Here is an 18,581-nt window from a genome sequence, read left to right on the forward strand (position 1 = left end):
TGTAGAGAAATTGGTATAAGGAAATTGGGTCCATTTCTTTGACTTGAGCCATAAACAGAATCTGTTTTTTGTCAATAGAGTCTTTGGGGAGATGGAATGATACAGAACAGTATTGACTTTTCAATGATGTTTTTTTAAGCATAAAGTGTGACAAACTATAAGATAGGGAAGTTTACTTAATTCTGAAAAGAAACTGATGTAATTAAAGAAATTGGTCCGTTTCTTTGTCTGTATCCGGCCATGTACAGAATCCATTTTATTTGTCAAAAGTAATGTCCAGAAACAAGGCAGGTAAACTATGCAGTGCTTTAGTTTCCTTTAAACTTGGGAAAGGGCCAAAGCATTGGAGTGTTTCTGGTGTAATCCTGAAAAGCAGGATCTGATCCCCACTTCTTCGTAGCTAGTTTCTCCAAGATGGGGATGCCGCTAACATGCCTCAGTAAGAACCAGACAAAGACAGGTGACATCACGCTGAGATACTGTGGTCCACGCATGACGGAGGAAGCTGACAGAAATAATCCAGACCACTGCAGGATTTCCCCTAGGTAGTTTGGGTGTCTGCTGTATGCCCACAGTCCATGATGAATAAATTTTCCCTGTGAACACATGGAGGCAAATGTGATTATTGTCTTTGCTCTAGGATGTTTATTAAATCCTTACACGCAAATGAATAAAATGACATTTCTTCACCTTTTGTCACCAGATAGAACTACAATATTTTTCCTACAATCTTATTTTCAATAATAATTCAATATACATATATTTTTATAAATTTTATTTTATATGAAGCTTTACTTCGATGTTTACATTTTATTAGACAAAAAGAGATTTTTTTTCAAACTTTTATATAATGTTACTTTCATCAAACTGCTTTTATCAGTAAAAGTTACTCACAGCGTTATCTGGATCATTCTTAAAACTCCACTTTTGCTGATCGGCGATAGCTTCCGTAGCGAAGCCCAGCCCCCAAATTCCCCATCCAATATAGTCACGAGCACCCAAGGGTTCATCTCTTTTTTCACTGTTTAGCATTAGGGTGGGCAGAAGGGTGACATATACCCACAAAGCTAGAAAGACAAAGATTTCATTCAAGAAATGTTTTGTTGTAGCGTAAGCTTTATCATTTACATCTATGTTTATAGTATGTACATAATATGTAAATGAATAAACAACTATGACCTTAAAAAACTCTCCGATCATTAATTAAGTGCAAAACAGTAACCACGGAAATAATCAATAGCAGTGTAGTTAAAATACCTTGCATGGTCCAATACACAAAGAATGTCCCTGGGCTGTCTCTGACATTGTTAAACCGCCGGTCTTGTCCGTCTTTGAGGATTCTTAGAAAGAGAAAAGTCCCAAGCCTGCAAGACAAGGCCTCATCTTTCACTTATTAACCTTATTAACTTATAACTTTAAAGACGTACATTAATACATTAGGTTGACTTCAATTCTGTTGTCTTCTTACCGCAGTCCCCACGCAGTAACACATCCAGTTTGTATGTTTTGTCTAAGGTGACCCTTTCCACCCCAAACACGACTCAGATGAGCCAACAGTACGAATGTACCGGATCCTACAGAGCAGACACATTAATGTTTAGTTCAACTGATATCCTTCAAGAGATGGGCAGAAACGTCATTCACCTGTGTCCGGCCATTTTAAAAGTGAGGCGTGTCCACTGAATATTTTACCAATGGACTTGGTGGCAATTGGTACCAAAGTTCAAGGATCCTCAAGAGCACATTCCTCACAGAGAGACAGAAGAGAGCTCTAGGAGCAGAGTCTGACGGACTGAAATGACCGGATAATATTTTTTAATGCAAGGAAATGCAAATTGAATGTTGACTTGTGAGTACAATCCAAATTTCTTTCTATATCGGGATCTCCATTAAATAAATAAAGTAAATGCACGATAGTTATTTATGATCACTTTTTTAAAACGCTGAAATTGTATATATTCTATATAAATACTACTACATAGAGAGTTATAAACTCTATATATTTTATTTTTATAAGTGTTGTGATACAAAAATTTATTCAGAAATCTTTATATAAAATATAAAAATCTATACATTTATTTTGATTGGTTTTGTTCTATTTACACGTTTTGATTCACGGTGTGTTATTTCATTTTTTTTACTTGCATTTATGTACAGATACACATTTGAGTTAAAAGCGTTCAATTTTTCACTCCTTCTCTGATGGGTCCCGCCTCGTAGGACGGGATTGACAGTAGCCGCACCCAATAATACGAGGAATACATGTGGAGGCACGGACGTGATTGGTCAAGAGGCGGGGCTTGTCTCGAAATTCGGTTGAGGAAGCCGCAGTAAAGCTGCTTTGTGTGCAGAGACGCGTTTATGACTGTTTCACAACACAATCATAATAGCTTAGATAACTGCAGTCTCGTAATATATTTGATAACATTACATGTAGCGGTTTCTATCGGCAAGCTTGTAAAAACAACACAAATACGCGCAGGTCGCAACAAAGCCACTTTAAATAGAAATATGATGTTTTGCGACGACAGCAACAAAGACAGTTTTCATAAAACTTAGCGGTGAATGAAACACGGATGACCGCGTCTTGGAATAAATCATTACCTGCCAAGTCGTAAAACTTCTCCGTTTTGAACGCAGACGCAAGTGCCCATCCGAGCCACTGAATGGTTAGGTCGGTGGCTGCACACTTGGCCAACACGCTTCCCATGATCATGTCTAGCAGGTCGTGAAGCATCAAAGTTACAAACTTATGAACCATCGACAAAACAATAGTGCAAAGTTCAAAACGTTGGGCGTGGTCTACTTCATGTGGCGCTGCGCATACCGATGGGCGTGTGATATCAAATACCGCGAGAATAGACTAATCCGTATGCTTTTGATTCGCTCTCGCGGTACGTTGATGACAAACGCGGCCGTAGAAAACACAACACGTTTGGTGTGTGGGCGTGGCCAAGGGTCGATTTGTGTAATGTATGGCTAATGGGAATTGCGGTTGGTTTGGTTTTAAAACAAAACGACATTCAAAATGTGTGATCTTTTTAATGTCGCACTTCTCATGGTGAAGAGAATACAATACAACACTATTTCAGACACTTTTATCCAACATTATACTTTTGTTTGGAGTATGTGCACAATCCCTGGGGTCAAACCCATGACCTTGGTGTTGCTAGCGCTAAAGTCTAACCACTGAGCTACAGGAAAGTTTTAATGGAAACTACAATGGTGTCTGTGGGTCTCTTGTGGTTATGTGTGGTGGAATATATATGAAGAGTTTGGTTCCAAAATGAGATTCTTAAAAAAATCTAAAATCATATTTTTTGTTATGTTATCATGTTTTTATTGAACTAGTTCGCTGGATTAATTATGGCTCAAATTAAAACACACCAACTACAGTTTGATTGATTTTCATTGGAATGCACAATGTAAAAACATAATTTTTGAGTTATCTAATTTTGGGACCAAACTCTTCATATGTTATCTGACAGACAGGAACTGATAGAACAGCAGCGAAATGAGATCTTTCCAGAAGAATTCAAATTAGTTTCCAACGTGGTCTTCGTTTATTCTTTGACAAGTGAACCCCTATTAGTGAGCACTGCATAGCAGATAACCATTGAAAATGAAATATGACTCAGGGGCTGCAATGCACAAACCCATGTCCTGGAAAGATAAGACATTTATGGTTTATGACTGCAGAAGAAGCTCAGCTAAAAGGTGTGTCTTGAATAGAACGTGTACCCAGTAACTATTCTTTTGATTCTTCATCAGAATTGACCAAATACTTGAAAGGTCTATCAAATCTTTGCTCAAAGAGCTGTGGTGGAGATGGCAGAAAGCAAAACCAGCATCAGCTCAAAAGGAGGGGCCAATGTGCTGGCTAAAAGGGTCCAGAAGAAATTCAGCAGAGCGCAGGAGAAGGTGCGTATCAGGAACCATAAAACACATTAATGTCAAGAATGGCCATGCAATTTCCAATACGGCCTTGCTTAAATTTACTGTGTTGTTTTAGTCTGATAGTCAATCACTACGACGGTCACATGACTATGAGAAGGGAGTAGCTGAAAGCTATAAATGTTGTTTTATCTGCTTCATTGGGTGGGGTTAAAGCTCCATTGACAAGAGCCAATGTTGACATGTAGCTTTTTTCTGGTTAACATTCTCCTTAATTGGCCCAATGTGTCTACTGGGGCTCTCCAAAGTCACTATTTACTTTTTAATTTCTCTTACTTACTTAAGTGTAATTGAGCATATCTGATATCTTGACAGGTGTTGCAGAAGCTCGGCAAATCTGATGAGACCAAAGATGAGCACTTTGAGCAGTGTGTGATAAACCTCCAAGACCAGCAGGTAATAAAATGTACTATTGTAAACAAAGAGGCGACTATAAATATGCTAATACTTTAAAGAGATTGGCTGCACCCACATGACCTTGATTCACGATTCCTCTACAGAACGATGCGTACAGAATACACAAGGATCTTAAAGCATACCTGAACGCTGTCAGAGGTGAGAATTTTTACAGTTATGAAACAGCCAAAGAAATACCGGCATGTTTTATTGACCTTGTTTAAGCACGCTTGAAATTTACAATGTGTGTCAGCTCTCAAAGTTAAATAAAGAAGACTCAAAGGTTTTATGTGTCACAGTAATGAGGGATGTTTCAAGTCGACTGTTTCAGTCCCTGTTTGATGCATATGACCCTGAGTGGGATGGCGCAGAGGATCTCGGGGTCATTGTGGAGGTGGGTCTTATGAAGAAAACATCTGTCATCACAAAGTAATTGGACATTAAACATGTGAAAATGGGCATCATCTGCAAACAAATGTTGTATATTCTTAGTGGATAGTTGGGGTCAATTTTCTATTAAGTTGTGCACATATGCAGCCAAATGTCAGCTAATCTGTAATGACGCTCTTTGTTAGTCTTATTTCTCAATGCAACAATGTTAATAATTTAGGAACTTAATATATGTCGATTTTGATTTTTAACAACAATTGTTGAATACAAATGTGTGTCTACAAGGGGGAAGATCTTCTGTGGAGTGACTATGAGGGTAAACTGAGAGATCAGGCATTGCTCACCATGGATTCCTACATGAGCCAGTTTCCAGATGTCAGGGTATCGGCCGCTGCCTCACACACACACGAATCACAAATATTTCCAATGACATTTTAAAATAGAATTTCTGAAATCTCTTTCTTTTTTGATGATGCAGGAACGAGTGGCCAAGAGAGGCCGGAAGCTTGTAGACTATGACTCCGCCCGACATCACCTGACAGTGCTGAAGAATGCAAAAAAGAAAGACGACATCAAAATTGGGAAGGTATTACGACATATTTGAAATATTTACAGCTACTTTGTCTAATACATCACAGATAGCATGAGACATCGTACTGACTTTATAATAATGACACGCTTGAATAGCTTTATTGTTATTTAAAGCGATTTATTTCATTTGTTTGACAAACCAAGTAAAAAAGAGAATCAGATGTTACATATTTATAGAGATCTTTCCTCTGTTCTGTTGTTTTAATAGGCTGACGATGAGATGAAGGCAGCCAAGACGACATTTGAGGACATAAACAGAGAACTGAAGGAGGAACTGCCTATTCTATTTGACAGGTGAGTAGTTTTATCGTTCGCACGCATACTTAAAACCTAATGACGGTTTTAGAGCACTTTTTATAGGTTTGTTTTTGGCTTCTGTTGAAGATTCCCTATTCTTGACAGCCAATCGACCCAACAATACATGGCCTTTTGTTCTCCGAGAAAAGATAAACTGGGACTGCTTGATTGTTTCTCCTAGATTATAAGTATAAGGAAGCAAGTTAACTTAATTCCACTTCCAAATTAAAACGTTCCTGTTTATAACTTACACTTAACAAATTCATCAGCAAAGTGTTTTAATCTATTATAAACTTAATAGGCTCTATACTTTAAATAGCAAACGTTAGAGAATCCTCAACAAGCATGTTTTTACAAATTTGGTTTGTAGTTTTTATCATTTTAAAACCCTAATTTAACAGACGATGAAAAAACATAATAAAAACAAAAATATAATAATAATTAGTGCTGTCAAACGTGATTAATCGCACCAGAAATATAAGGTTGCGTTCACACAATATATGCATGTGTGCTGTGTGTATTTTAATTTTGTAAATTATAAACACACAAACATGCTCCTCGTGACCCGAGGTAGTTCGGATAAGCGGTAGAAAATGGATGGATGGATAAACACACAAACATGTATACAGATTTAGGAAATATTTATGTATCAATATTTACAAATAATATCTTTTTATATTTTTCTATGTATGTATGTGTGTTTATAAATACAAAATAATATGTACAGTACACAGACATTTTAAGTAAACACAAACTTTTATTTTGGATGCAATTAATCATGATTAATCGTTTACAGCCCTAATAATAAGATAAGACCACTGAGAATGTAAAGCTGCTCAACTTCTCTTATATTCTACAGTCGCATCGGATGCTATGTTACAGCCTTCCAAGCTGTTTCCAACCTTAGAGATATCTTCTACAAGGAAATGACCAAGGTAAACCAAGCATTGAAACATTTCAGCTGTTCCTCGTCCTCTAATACTCCCAAAATCATCTACAAATATTCATTTTATATTCAAGAACAATCTGGATCTACAGACTGTGATGAAAGAGCTGAGGGAGCAGCATCCAGATAAGACCTTCCTTGTGAAGAACTTCAACCGGTATATGGCTTCATAGTCTGGTCTCTGTGGTTTTATAATCTTTGAAAATTGTGAAACTGTTGCAGATAGTAACAAAAGGCTTCTTTTCCCTTTAAAGCTCAGGTTCCCTGAAGAGAAGGTCGTTCAGAGACACTTTGTCTCCCAGATCACTTAAAACCTTTTATGATTTACACACGACGTACAGCCCCAGAAGCTCTCTCAGGTAAAATCATCTTCAGGTTATTTGGGGACTCACGCCATCTGCTGGTAAAAGTGGATATTATTTTAGAATAGACGATTTACTGCATTAAATGGTGTATTTCTCATTAGTTTAACTAAAGATATTTTGTCTACCTATGTTGTACCTTCATAGAAAATGCATGATCTTAAGTTATAGCAGCTTATGGAGTTTAAGGAGCTTTCAAAAAGACTGGTCCCATGCTTTAGGGGCATGTTGTCACAAAAAAGAATCCGTTGCAATAGTGATTTTTAAGTTTTTAAGGCGACTTTACTGAAACATGTTCATTGGAGCAACATAACATTCTTTTCTGTATGTATTTGCTACACAGAAGAGAGAACTCATCCAGTTTCAGGTCTGACAAACCAAAATATGAACCATACAGCCCTACACAGATCAGTCCAACAAGGCCCAAACCCCATTACATCAACGTGCCTCATCTCAGAGACACAGAAACCACTTCCATACACTATCCCAAAGAAGAAGATGTTCCCTCCCATGAGCACCAGGTGAACGACACCACTGAGGATGAACCAGTGGAGGATGAGAAGAAAGAGAACGAGTCCTCAACAGCCACAAATCAAGATAGACCGGAAGACAGCCTTGTGTCTCAAGATGACTCATCATCTTCTGAGAATGAGAGTGAACTTCAAGCAAACTCAAGTCCTACTAAAGGCACAGAGATCAAAACCACAGCTGCCTCAGATGTATGTGAGGAGCATAAGAAGATGGAGGAGCCTTCTGGGATGGAGAACGGAATAGCTCCTGACAAACATTCAGATGTGGAACAAATCGAGACTTCACAAACAGTGAGTTCAGAGGAGGTGAGCGTGCTTTGAGTGATCCAAGAAATTCACATAAGACTTTTTGTATAAAACATTGATATATTATAGCAATTTTACATTACTGGCTATATTTGGAATGGGTTACTGAGATGTTATTCTTACATTTTTTACTGTAGTATGTAAAGAAACCCTAAATGACATACTACAAATATAAACACACAGTACTGTGGAGACAGTCTCCCACAATGCAATGTACATGAAACCAAAAGTTTCTCTATTTTAACTCGCGTGATAAGGTTAGGATTTGTTTTTACTAAAAAACTGAATTAAAAATGCAAAATAAACATATTTGTCAAGATCATAACAGGACAACCCTCGCATCTAACAAGAGGTCATGGTATAAGGTCACAGTTTTACATACTATTTTTAAAGTATGTACTGTCCACTGTAAACAATTTCCTGTAAAATTTCCTAATGTAAATTTTAACAGCCATACAAATTAAATTTACAGGCATTTACTGTAATCGCAGAATGCAGGGAAAAACTGTACTGTAATGCTGTGTTTTAGCAAATTGCTAGATTTTAATTTACTGTATTTAGAAGAAATAAATAAATTACTGTATATCCAGTATGTTTTACATATATTACTGTTAGCTAAAATTTGTAGAGTTGTATATATGCATATAATTTACTTCATGAAATGCATTAAAATATTTGTTTGCCAAATCTTTGTATCAATTTAAATCGCTTAAATTGATACAACTTTAAAAATACATTACAGACAAATTTTGTGCCTTTGTTGTACATTAAGTATTTTTATTCAGTTACCACTTCATAGTAGCCGACATGGCTCTTTAAACAATGTATGTTTAAACAACTCGTCAACCAACATATCCATGTATCAACAACACAAAACAAGTATTTACCAACAAGTAATGTAGTGCTCCATTCAGGCATTACAGATCTAAGAATTGCTCAAATATGAAAGAAGTAACTCAACATGCAATGTCATCTGTTTTTTTGTTCAAGAGTGACCATTCATCAGGAAAGGGGAAGGAGAACTAACGCCTATAGATACAAGACAAGGGTCAGCATAATTTAAGAACATTTATACAGCTCATCATCATGTGTTTCATTTGATCCACAGTGAGCAGACGCATGAATCTGTTTTTTACTTTTAATGTGTTTACAGGAACATACGTTGGGTTTATTGCCATCTCTCAGAGACCTGCGATCTTCCAGCAAACAGAGAATTTCCAAATGTTGTGCACACTTTGATTTCTTAAATCTTTCTTTCCGTCACTCCTGATGTATTCGTAGAAGAATTATGATTAAATAAATCTTATTCAACATTCAGTTTATCTGAGAAAAATGATAATTTCTTTAAACTTCACTTGATCTTAGCCCTCACATATGGTGGTCTTCCTTGTGTCTGGATGTTTTTAATATAGGCTACACAGCCATTTATGTTCAAATAATAATTGTCGCTCGAATGGAAACACTTGTGATGTATTTGACATTCAACAATCAATAAATAACTTTTAATAGCAGCTGCCTGCTCAGGCGGTATTGTTTTGTCTGGTGTGGTTGTTGGTTAATATGAGTCATTTCGTGGAATGCGACCATTGTTTGATCCCGAGTGAGCGCGCAGGAGCCGGGAGGAAACGCTCATGAACGCGCTCACTCTTCAGCGTGCGGCGCGCGGTTGCTTCACGCTGTCTCGCGTGCGTCAGATTTCAGCTCGAGCGCTTTCGACATTTTATGATCCTTTGTGAGTTTAAGGAAGAAGGATCGACGTCGGTTTGATCCGAGACTCGTTTATACGCCACTTCAAGACTTCGGGAGGTTAGTTTGTTTTTTGTTTATGTAGACGTGGAAGTAGTTTAGTCGGTTTTACTACCCGAACATCTGGTTATGACAAAGTCTAAATACATTTCTTTCAATTGATCGATTGCAGGGAGAGTTTTTAGAGTTTGTCGACGACATCAAATGAAATCGAGAGGGATCATCTGCGTTTCCTTTTTAAGGTTGCGTCCGCAAACAAAATCCGGTGTTTCTTTGTCTAAGTTTTGTCTAAGTGAACTGTTTATTTGTCCACCCAACACCTTCATGTTCGTGTAGATTCGCTCTTTTGTGTGACGTTTATATGCGTTCACGAGATTTGTAACTATAAGAGTGGCTTACAAATATGAAGTGAGACCTATGACCCCTTTATTGCATTAACAGTAATTTTACTATATGACTGGTACGGTAGCTCGTAGGAGTGCATGAACAAAATCAAAACTAAGTAGACACGATAATAGACCAGTCAAAGAACTCAGATCCTCATTTACCTTCATAAAGAGGCACATAACTCACAGTCCAGTGATGTTTGTTAGGTCTGTATTACATTCACGATATATTGCAATACTTGAAATAGAAAATGTAACAAATTAAAGTGTGAAATACAACATGCTGTGCACCAACTGTGGTTTTCTGTAAGGAAAAGTGTTAAAACATCCATTAACTCTGAAAAAGGCCATACATGGACCTTTAGATCAGAGGTTTGGGTTCCCTCACGCAGGTGGGTCAGCAAGTCACTTGGGTCTTGTGGTGCATCACATTTAAAACAATGAACATGCTGTATATGCGCAGGTGTCATCCATGAAAGCAACATAAAGGTCTTTTTTACTTTTTGTAATAATCGTATTGTGTAATGCACTGCAGTAGCCAAGTGACTAGGTGGGTCATAACATGCGAGGCTTACAAACAGCATTTATTTTATATATCTCGTTACTCTATCACTTATTTTTAAAAGCAAAGCACACCCACACATCAGCTCAGAGAGCTCGAAGGGTTCTTATATATTTTTGGGCCATGCTCACTTCCACTTACTTTTGGCCGTATGTATATGATATATCTACTATCGAAGTATTTAAAAAATATATAGATAGTAGAGGTTTGGATATGCTATCAGAAAACATATTGATATAGTTACTTGTATCAATATTTTTGCTCCGCACCTATGTTTGTCCACATGTAATAGTCTATACTTAATCAGAAGTTTACACGATATTAAAAGTTTTTGGTTTTGAAGCAATGTCACACATGAAGAGGCTTATTTATATAAAAAGAGGAAATATTCACTTCATTGTATAAATAGGTTTGGGGTGAAAGACTAATATGACTCAATATTCAGCTTTGTTGTATTGAAAAGTAAAAAAGCTTCAGAAATTCTACATTTCGTTCAATTTTTAAAGTGAAGGATAACAGATACATAGTTACTGTAGAAGTACTATAGCCGTTTTCAATGAAACTATTTGACTACAAAATTGATCGCAATTGCTTTTCAGTAACTTTCGCTAAATTCTTTATGCAGGTCTGTCCATAACATTATGAATCTCACAATGACTACTTTTGGTCCCAGGGGTAAGTAGTGTTTTTTATGTAAGAAGATACCTTATCTTAGTTCCCACAGACTTGGGTGTGACGTTTTTTTAACAATGAATCGGAACATCATAATAGGTTAGTGTAACGTAATCTGTCTTGGTTTGGCTTTCTATCATTTAAAATCTATAACCTAGGCCTACATGACCAAGAAATCTTTTATGCCGGTATTATGAAATCCGTGCCTTAAAATTGGCCTAACATTGAATGGCATGTTGCAGTATTCCTAATCCGATTACTCTCAACAAGGCTGCACAGTTTTCTCCACCGCAAATAGTTGTAATTCCAAATGGCTGTTGTTGTGCATGCAATGAATGTTGACACACAGGTTTTATGTGTCTGCATTCATGTTTCTCTTCTGCGCAGCGATAGACGTTGTACCAACAACTGGAGCTCCACAGCAAACAGACTCTGCTGTCATAGGAGGTAAATGATATTGGTAATGTATTAGGTATATTTACTAGGGGTGTCACTTTGTATATTGGCCGCTGTTTATAACTGACATCATTTTCTTCTAGTGGTGATCGCTGTTGTCCTGGTGACGCTTGCTGTCTGTGGATTCCTTCTGTACCGATACCTGTGCCACAACAAGGGTGTTTATAGGACTGCAGGTGAGCCTGCTCCAGGAGTTGACCCAGACCAGGTCTACAATGATACCGTCACTCCAGGCAAAAAGGAGTACTTCATCTGACCTGCTCGGAGGTATCCAGCAATCAACTATGGACTAGACCTCTGAATACAGTCCATACGGTGTCTCAAGTGCGGAAGGTCGATATGTAGTGTGCGCTCGATGGAAGGAACGCATTTCAAGGGATACAGATGGAGTTATATGGAAGGATAAAGGACTATTACTGGCTGTATTAATGGAAGGATATAGAGAAGTGAAAAATATCGGTTTATTTGTAGCATAAACAAGCTTGCCGTTACAACGATTTGATTTTCATATGATAAAGTCACAGAGACAGTCATTTATTTTGTGCTGTCATTTTAAGGCTAAATATAATAAGTAGTCCAAAAAAATAGTATAATCTCAGTTTCAGCAGTATCCCAGGAAAGTCTGATGAGATTCTTCAATACAGTGAATCATTTATCTGAGCTATTATTTATTATAACCATGCATGAGTTTAGCAAGTGGGAGGCAGTGTACAGATTTTTTTTAAAGATGCATGACTCTATAGTGCTAATAAGTGTTCTCCTTTGCCTTTGGTAGCCCCATTCTTTTCTTTTAATTTATTTTAAACCAAACTGTTGTTGGAGAATCCACTGTTACAGTGCCTTGCAAACCATTTAAATGTATTTGTTTTTGCACACTTTACAACTGACGATTGTTTTTTGTTACAAAGTCATGGCGTGACAGTGCCAAATATAAATAATACCTCTGTCAGGATTTGTAAATCAGACATGTGCTGATCAAATTCACGTTTCGTGCAGGGTTTCAATATCTTTGTCGTCATAAAAATGAATGTAATTGTCAGTTTCAAAGTGTGTTTTTTTCCTTTTGCCTGTTTATTTAGTTTTAAATGCAAAATCTGATTTGCACCTCTACACTCCAAAAAAAAAGGTGCTTATAGCACCTCAGTCATCCCAAAGAACCGCTGAAGAACCACTAAAGCACCAAAATATGTTTCATTTTAGCACTAAGAGGGATTCCACTGTGATTACAAGCCAAGAAACACTTTTAGTGCTACAGTATACACTTTTTTTTTTAGAGAGAGAATTTGTGAAGCTGTTATTTCTTTGTCTTCAGGGCTGTCAAAGTTAAACTCTTTTTTTTTTTTTAATACCTTTGTAATGTTTCTAAAAGGACAGGACTGTGTTTCACTGTTACCCGATTGATCAAATATCTGTCATCATTATAGTCAAAGAAACATGAAACATGGCCACTGAATAACAAATTAGAGCACAGAATGTCAAAATTCAAAATAGCTTTTATTCTAAATTTTGTTTTATTCTTAAGGTTTAGTATAAAATGTTAAGTGCACCACAATATTCATTGGAGTTCATTTTCCCATGTAGCAAACTGGACGTTGAATCCACAATGCTGCAGTATGCAACCATTACAACCCATCACAACCTTTGTTTTTATGTATAGGGAAAACAAAACAAAATGGTTCCCTGAACTGTAGTACCCACATAAACTAAAACCATCCGTGGCTGTCATGGTATTGAGGCTCAAGAAAGCAATTTATCTGCTACATAGCAAATACACAAACCAAACCGTGGCATAAGCCATGATAAAATGCTGCCCTAAGACTGAAACAGATCTTGAGTTCTGAAAGCTTTGCCCTCTTATGTATTTGCCTCATTTTTTAAATGACATATATGGGAAAACATCAATGAAATTGTATTTGTTTAAGGAATGGCTTTAAAGTCAAGTGAGCTAAATTCATAACTATTTTTAAATTGAATAAAAACCTACATAAACACACAGAAAATAATCACAGAAAATGGTATTAATGGTGGTAAGGCAACCATTTTTTGTTTAATAATCATCACAATTGCATTGACTGATGAAGAAAGGATTTCTTCCTTATTTACAAAGACACAAACAACCTAAATGATGCCTATGTTGCTTTGTTTGTTTCCATAAGGGCAAAACCTTTAGAACTGATGTCGGATACCCAGTGATGCACCTGATACACATAGAAATCCTAAAAATGTGCCGTATTGAGCAGGCAGGCATAAAATGACATTTTTTAGTTCAATCATAAAATGTATATGGGTTAATAACAAACATAACATCATGCTAGTGGCCATTAAGAAAAAAGCATTTCTAAGCATTTCACTGTTATCTAGTAAAATAAGCAGGATTGAAGTCACATCTAGCACAAGGTAACTGCTACAGAAGTCACATGTTTTAATGTCAAACAAAAAACAGCGGTTATGAAGATCATAAAACAGTAAGAGGAGAAATAAAGATTTCTTAGATTATGAGACTTAACTGTTTTAAAAATAGCTAGTGGAATTTAAAGCATTTTTCAGGCAAGTTTTATTTTTCCTCTAGTCATTTTCAGTACAACTGAGGTAAGATTATAAAGGGAGGCAAACTTTGTACACAGAAATCGAGAAAGAAATAGCCGGATTTATTAGCCATCATTTACCCTCTGAACGCCAGCTGTTGTATGAATACGCTACTTCCCACGCTGCTTTTGAAAAATCACCAATGCAGCGAACTGCATCACTTACTTTGCATTTGTACAAAAAATTCAGCAAAAACAAAATCAGAATCGACAGTGCACGTAAATTATTTTTAATACTTCTCAAAACCGTAATCCTTTATTAGGAACAAAACTAAAAAGTGCATGCAGAAACATCAAGATACAACTAGGCAACATTTGATTTTTTTCGGTTTTAAATACACACCCCTACAAAATGCAGTCACAGCTGGAATTTGCTTTGCCAGGTGTACAATACCTGCAAAGTAATCACCTTCACCTACATATGATATGTTTATGAATAAACCTGTGGGCCAATGCTGTAAGTGAAGCAAAAAAGCATCTAGTGCATTCTAGTCGAGATCTTTGGTACAAGCAGCTCCCCGAAACAAAACTAGCAGAAAATGCTTGATGTGCCAAAATGTGAGATACTGAAAATAAACGGTGACCTCTTGACCTCTGTAAACAACGTTACCTGTATTGACAAAGCTAAAGTTTGTGTAAGAACAACACGCATACCAGTGAAGAAGGAAGCTGTGTGACACAAAAGATAACTAAATGAAACGGCTATATATGTACAGCTCTGGGCATCCGACTTGAAGGGGTAAATATTGACTAAAAAAAGCAACTCATCTGAACCACGTGTTTAGTTTGTCTTGTTCACTCTCTCTGTTGTTTTACTGCATTTAGATTCATTCATATGTAAATTTCTTTGCTTTTAAATAATGGTGCGCAATTCAATTTTGGCACCTGATAACATATATATGAGCTCGCCCGAAGGTACAATACTCCGCCATTGTTAAAGTTTGTAAACACATCTTTCTCCTTGATTTGCAGTGCTTAGTCCTTTATTTTATATATCTGACTATTCCTCAGTTAAGATACGATAATCTGATTGTAGACATTCAGGTTATGATATCTTAATGATATGAATAAAATGCAGCGTGCTACGTTTCAAGTGCATAGCTACGTCAGATAGATGATTTAGCAATTCTTGGCATCAGAAAAACTGGCTCAAGAAGAAAAAGTGAACATAAAAAACTCCAGTAGCTAAAAAAAGCTGTAAAATGGTACATTAATGCCAATAAAGCTAAAAATGAGTTGTCTCCCCCCAAAAAGTCACGAAAAATGTGCACCAACAACTATCGTGTATTTTAAAAACGGGTTTAATTGTGAATACAAAATAATTGTGTTTTACATTATATAATTGTGCAAATACACAATTATATAAATGGCGGAGTACTGTACCTTGAGTAAGGGGTTCTAACATATTACATTCCATTAGGTTTAATCAGTATTGTGGCTTAGCCAAGCTGCCTCAGGGGAGGCAGGGTAAGGGAGGTAAAGGATTGGGAACTTAGAAGGAGGGCTTCGGTTCATGCCCATGGTGATGCTCACTGTTACCAGATAGTGTAACCCCCACCGGAGCCCATGAAGAAGTTGCCCTTGCGTTGCGTCATCACCACATTTGCACCTTGCATGGCTGCCATTTGAGCTGCATTAGGCATGTGTCCAGGTGGTGCAGGCTTGAATATAAACACAAACGTGTCAACAAAACGGTTACATTTTAAACAAATAACAAACATCTGGATTACATTCCGAACACAAAAGACATCATTGGAATACTCACAGGAATGGAATTAGTGGTGCCAGGCCCGAAGCGAGCTCCAGCATCATATCCGCTTTCCACCATCACAGTGGAACCATGAGGGTACATGGGTCCCATGGGATAGTATGCCATTGGGACGCTGGATGCCATTGCCCCCATTGGAACAGACTGAGCCATGGGCATGTACATCTGAGTACCTGGGTATGCTGAGGTCATTTGGGGGAGGTGTCCAGGGGCTTGGGGAGGAGCCATATATCTGGGCTGATAAACCTGCGAGAAGGGAAAAATTTGTCAAAGTAAGTTGCACATTTGTAAATTTAACATTATGAATTGGATAATCTGCACCCAAAGCAGTCAATCATAAAATAAAATAAATGCATGTATCTGCACATTCTGTATTAATAACCAATGTCTCGTTTTTAAAACTGTACATAGGCCGAAGTTACACTAATAGCATTTATTACAGTATAAGATTTGCTTTTTCCTATTAATATTATTAAAAACGTTTATTACTTTACATATATATACATATACATATATATATATATATATATATATATATGTTTATTTACGTTTATTATACTTTACAATCTTTATCTTGATAGATATCTTGATATAGATAAAGCAACATTCTTTTTTTTTCTTTTAAGAACACAAACCTGTTGTAAAATCACAGTGATGGGCCCTTTACAGACTTTAGTGCTTTTCTTTAAGAGACATTGCACCTCAGCATATGGTTCAGATTATGTTGTTTATGACAGCATCATATTAGCTACTATATCTTTGGACCATTTTACGGCTAGAAAGGCATTTTCAGTTCGAGGCGATGTACTCCTAATACAACAGATGATCCATCAATATAAAAACTGCTGCAGTTTTCCTCCTCTACTTAATTGTAAATATACTGCGGTTAAAATAAGAGGACAAAATGTCCTATATACAGAACATATTCACTATTTGTAGTCACCTCAGAGTATGGAGGAGGGGCATCTGGATATGGGGACACCTGAGGCTGGACTTGCATAGCAGGTGGGTAAACAGGTGCTGAGTTCTGCTGAGGGTAAACAGCTTGTTGTGGGTATGAACCTAAATCAATACAAAGGGAAAAAAAACAGAGTCAAAATATACTCAAATGAGAATATTACACTGATTTTCTGTAAAGTCATATACTCTATATAGAGAAGAAAGGTTGGTAGGAACGATATCGAGAAAGCGCAACCAGAAGACAAAGACCGGGGTTAGCGTTAATTGACAGCTAACAGGGCAAATAGCAAATGCAACAGAATGTATTGACAAAATAATAAAAAAACGTAAAATGTAATTATTAATCAGATGCTGTGCGCGATTTAACATGTCCCGCTTGCCAAATGCCTAATGAGGTCACCTCTACGATCACGTCATCGCGCTGTAGCGACCAAAGCTAGCCCCCCTTACCTGCATCCCCTTAGAAAACATCGCCCAGCGGTGTAAAATAACACATTTTGCCGTCAAAAATTAACGTTTTCCATAAAGACGTAGTCGATGGCAGATGTCTGGCACAAAATGAATACGTGTTCGGTATGGAAACTCGTTTGTTATGTAAGTCAGTTATGCTAGCTAAGTCCTTTGGTAGTTGCTAGGAAATGGCTAACCAGAAAAGCAGAACAGCGGAGCTGACCGCAAATTTACCTTTGTTGTTCATTTTTCTTGACTAAAGATAAAACAGCCCACGGGACGAGAATTCCAACAGGTCGATTCCTTCGTTTATTCGACAATAAATTAAAGATTTACACAGAGTTCCTCGTCCTTTTTTACTCGTAACTTCCTTGTTTTCGTCTATCCTTTGAGTATTTGTGCTGGGTGGAGCTACGTCATTAGCCGTCACGTTGACGCCACGCCTCGTTAAAGGAAACTCATGACTAGCACCGAAACGAAAGTGAACTTTAGTCCCGTTTTACAAAACCGTACAAACATTTGAAGTTATCTGGCTTTACTTGTGTATACTGGAATGTGCTGTTTAAGGCCACATCATGTTTTTTATACAACTACGTTAATTGTATGTAAAGCACTTTTAGAGAAATGTCATTTGTTGCTCCCGTGTAAACATGATTTAGGGACAAAGGGACGGACACAAACATTGACACAGTGAATGATATTGATGAATTAGGCTTGATTAGACTACACAATAATTAATGACTGCATGTTAATTATACATACATACATATTTATATATACACATATTCCTTACTTCTAAAATCCCTGTAATAATTATTGGTTTTGCATAGTTGGTGATTACATTTAATAGTATTTATATTAAAATGAACACGTAAAATAAATCCTTTATATGCTCCTAAATCTTAGTCTGCACTCTTGACAAAACATAAGCAGCATTGAATAAACAGACCCACCAATTTCATTTATTATGCAAGTTGTGAAAATCACAGTTTGCAGGTTGGATGCTTTTCAGCTCTGTCAAAGACAACAAAAGGAAGACAACTTTTACGTGCCTTTATTCCTGTACAGCTTGTGTGTTTCAAATCTACATGTCAAATAAAAACTGTTCTCTAATGTTAGGTCTCGGTACTGGATGTGAAGAACCTAATCACAGATTCGTCTGTATTCTGCCATCCCTGTTCCCCCTGAGCTCCATGGCAATATGCTGCTAATGCATGCAAATGG

General features: G+C 37.0%; 3 protein-coding genes across 3 annotated transcripts; 1 reads left to right on the top strand and 2 right to left on the bottom strand.

Moving 5' to 3' along the window:
• Positions 1 to 215: 215 nt before the first annotated feature.
• On the bottom strand, positions 216 to 2,836 carry si:ch211-210c8.6 (uncharacterized). The gene is made up of 5 exons (XM_056732593.1): positions 2,605 to 2,836; positions 1,469 to 1,574; positions 1,258 to 1,364; positions 895 to 1,067; positions 216 to 596 (listed from the first exon to the last, which is right to left on the bottom strand). Exons 1-5 carry the CDS (start codon positions 2,759 to 2,761, stop codon positions 309 to 311), a joined length of 831 nt encoding a protein of 276 aa, XP_056588571.1. The 5' UTR covers positions 2,762 to 2,836; the 3' UTR covers positions 216 to 308.
• On the top strand, positions 1,612 to 12,633 carry bin2a (bridging integrator 2a). The gene is made up of 17 exons (XM_056732592.1): positions 1,612 to 1,849; positions 3,772 to 3,921; positions 4,270 to 4,350; positions 4,455 to 4,509; positions 4,650 to 4,744; positions 5,026 to 5,121; positions 5,219 to 5,326; positions 5,540 to 5,625; positions 6,488 to 6,563; positions 6,649 to 6,731; positions 6,829 to 6,933; positions 7,280 to 7,772; positions 8,763 to 8,820; positions 8,926 to 9,578; positions 11,092 to 11,141; positions 11,526 to 11,585; positions 11,678 to 12,633. Exons 2-13 carry the CDS (start codon positions 3,829 to 3,831, stop codon positions 8,796 to 8,798), a joined length of 1,407 nt encoding a protein of 468 aa, XP_056588570.1. The 5' UTR covers positions 1,612 to 1,849; positions 3,772 to 3,828; the 3' UTR covers positions 8,799 to 8,820; positions 8,926 to 9,578; positions 11,092 to 11,141; positions 11,526 to 11,585; positions 11,678 to 12,633.
• A 436-nt stretch (positions 12,634 to 13,069) lies between these two features.
• Positions 13,070 to 17,767, bottom strand: dazap2 (DAZ associated protein 2). The gene is made up of 4 exons (XM_056732594.1): positions 17,592 to 17,767; positions 16,891 to 17,009; positions 15,945 to 16,193; positions 13,070 to 15,840 (listed from the first exon to the last, which is right to left on the bottom strand). Exons 1-4 carry the CDS (start codon positions 17,602 to 17,604, stop codon positions 15,715 to 15,717), a joined length of 507 nt encoding a protein of 168 aa, XP_056588572.1. The 5' UTR covers positions 17,605 to 17,767; the 3' UTR covers positions 13,070 to 15,714.
• Positions 17,768 to 18,581: the final 814 nt, after the last annotated feature.

This window comes from Triplophysa dalaica, chromosome 20 (assembly GCF_015846415.1).
Source record: "Triplophysa dalaica isolate WHDGS20190420 chromosome 20, ASM1584641v1, whole genome shotgun sequence".
Taxonomy (NCBI): domain Eukaryota; kingdom Metazoa; phylum Chordata; class Actinopteri; order Cypriniformes; family Nemacheilidae; genus Triplophysa; species Triplophysa dalaica.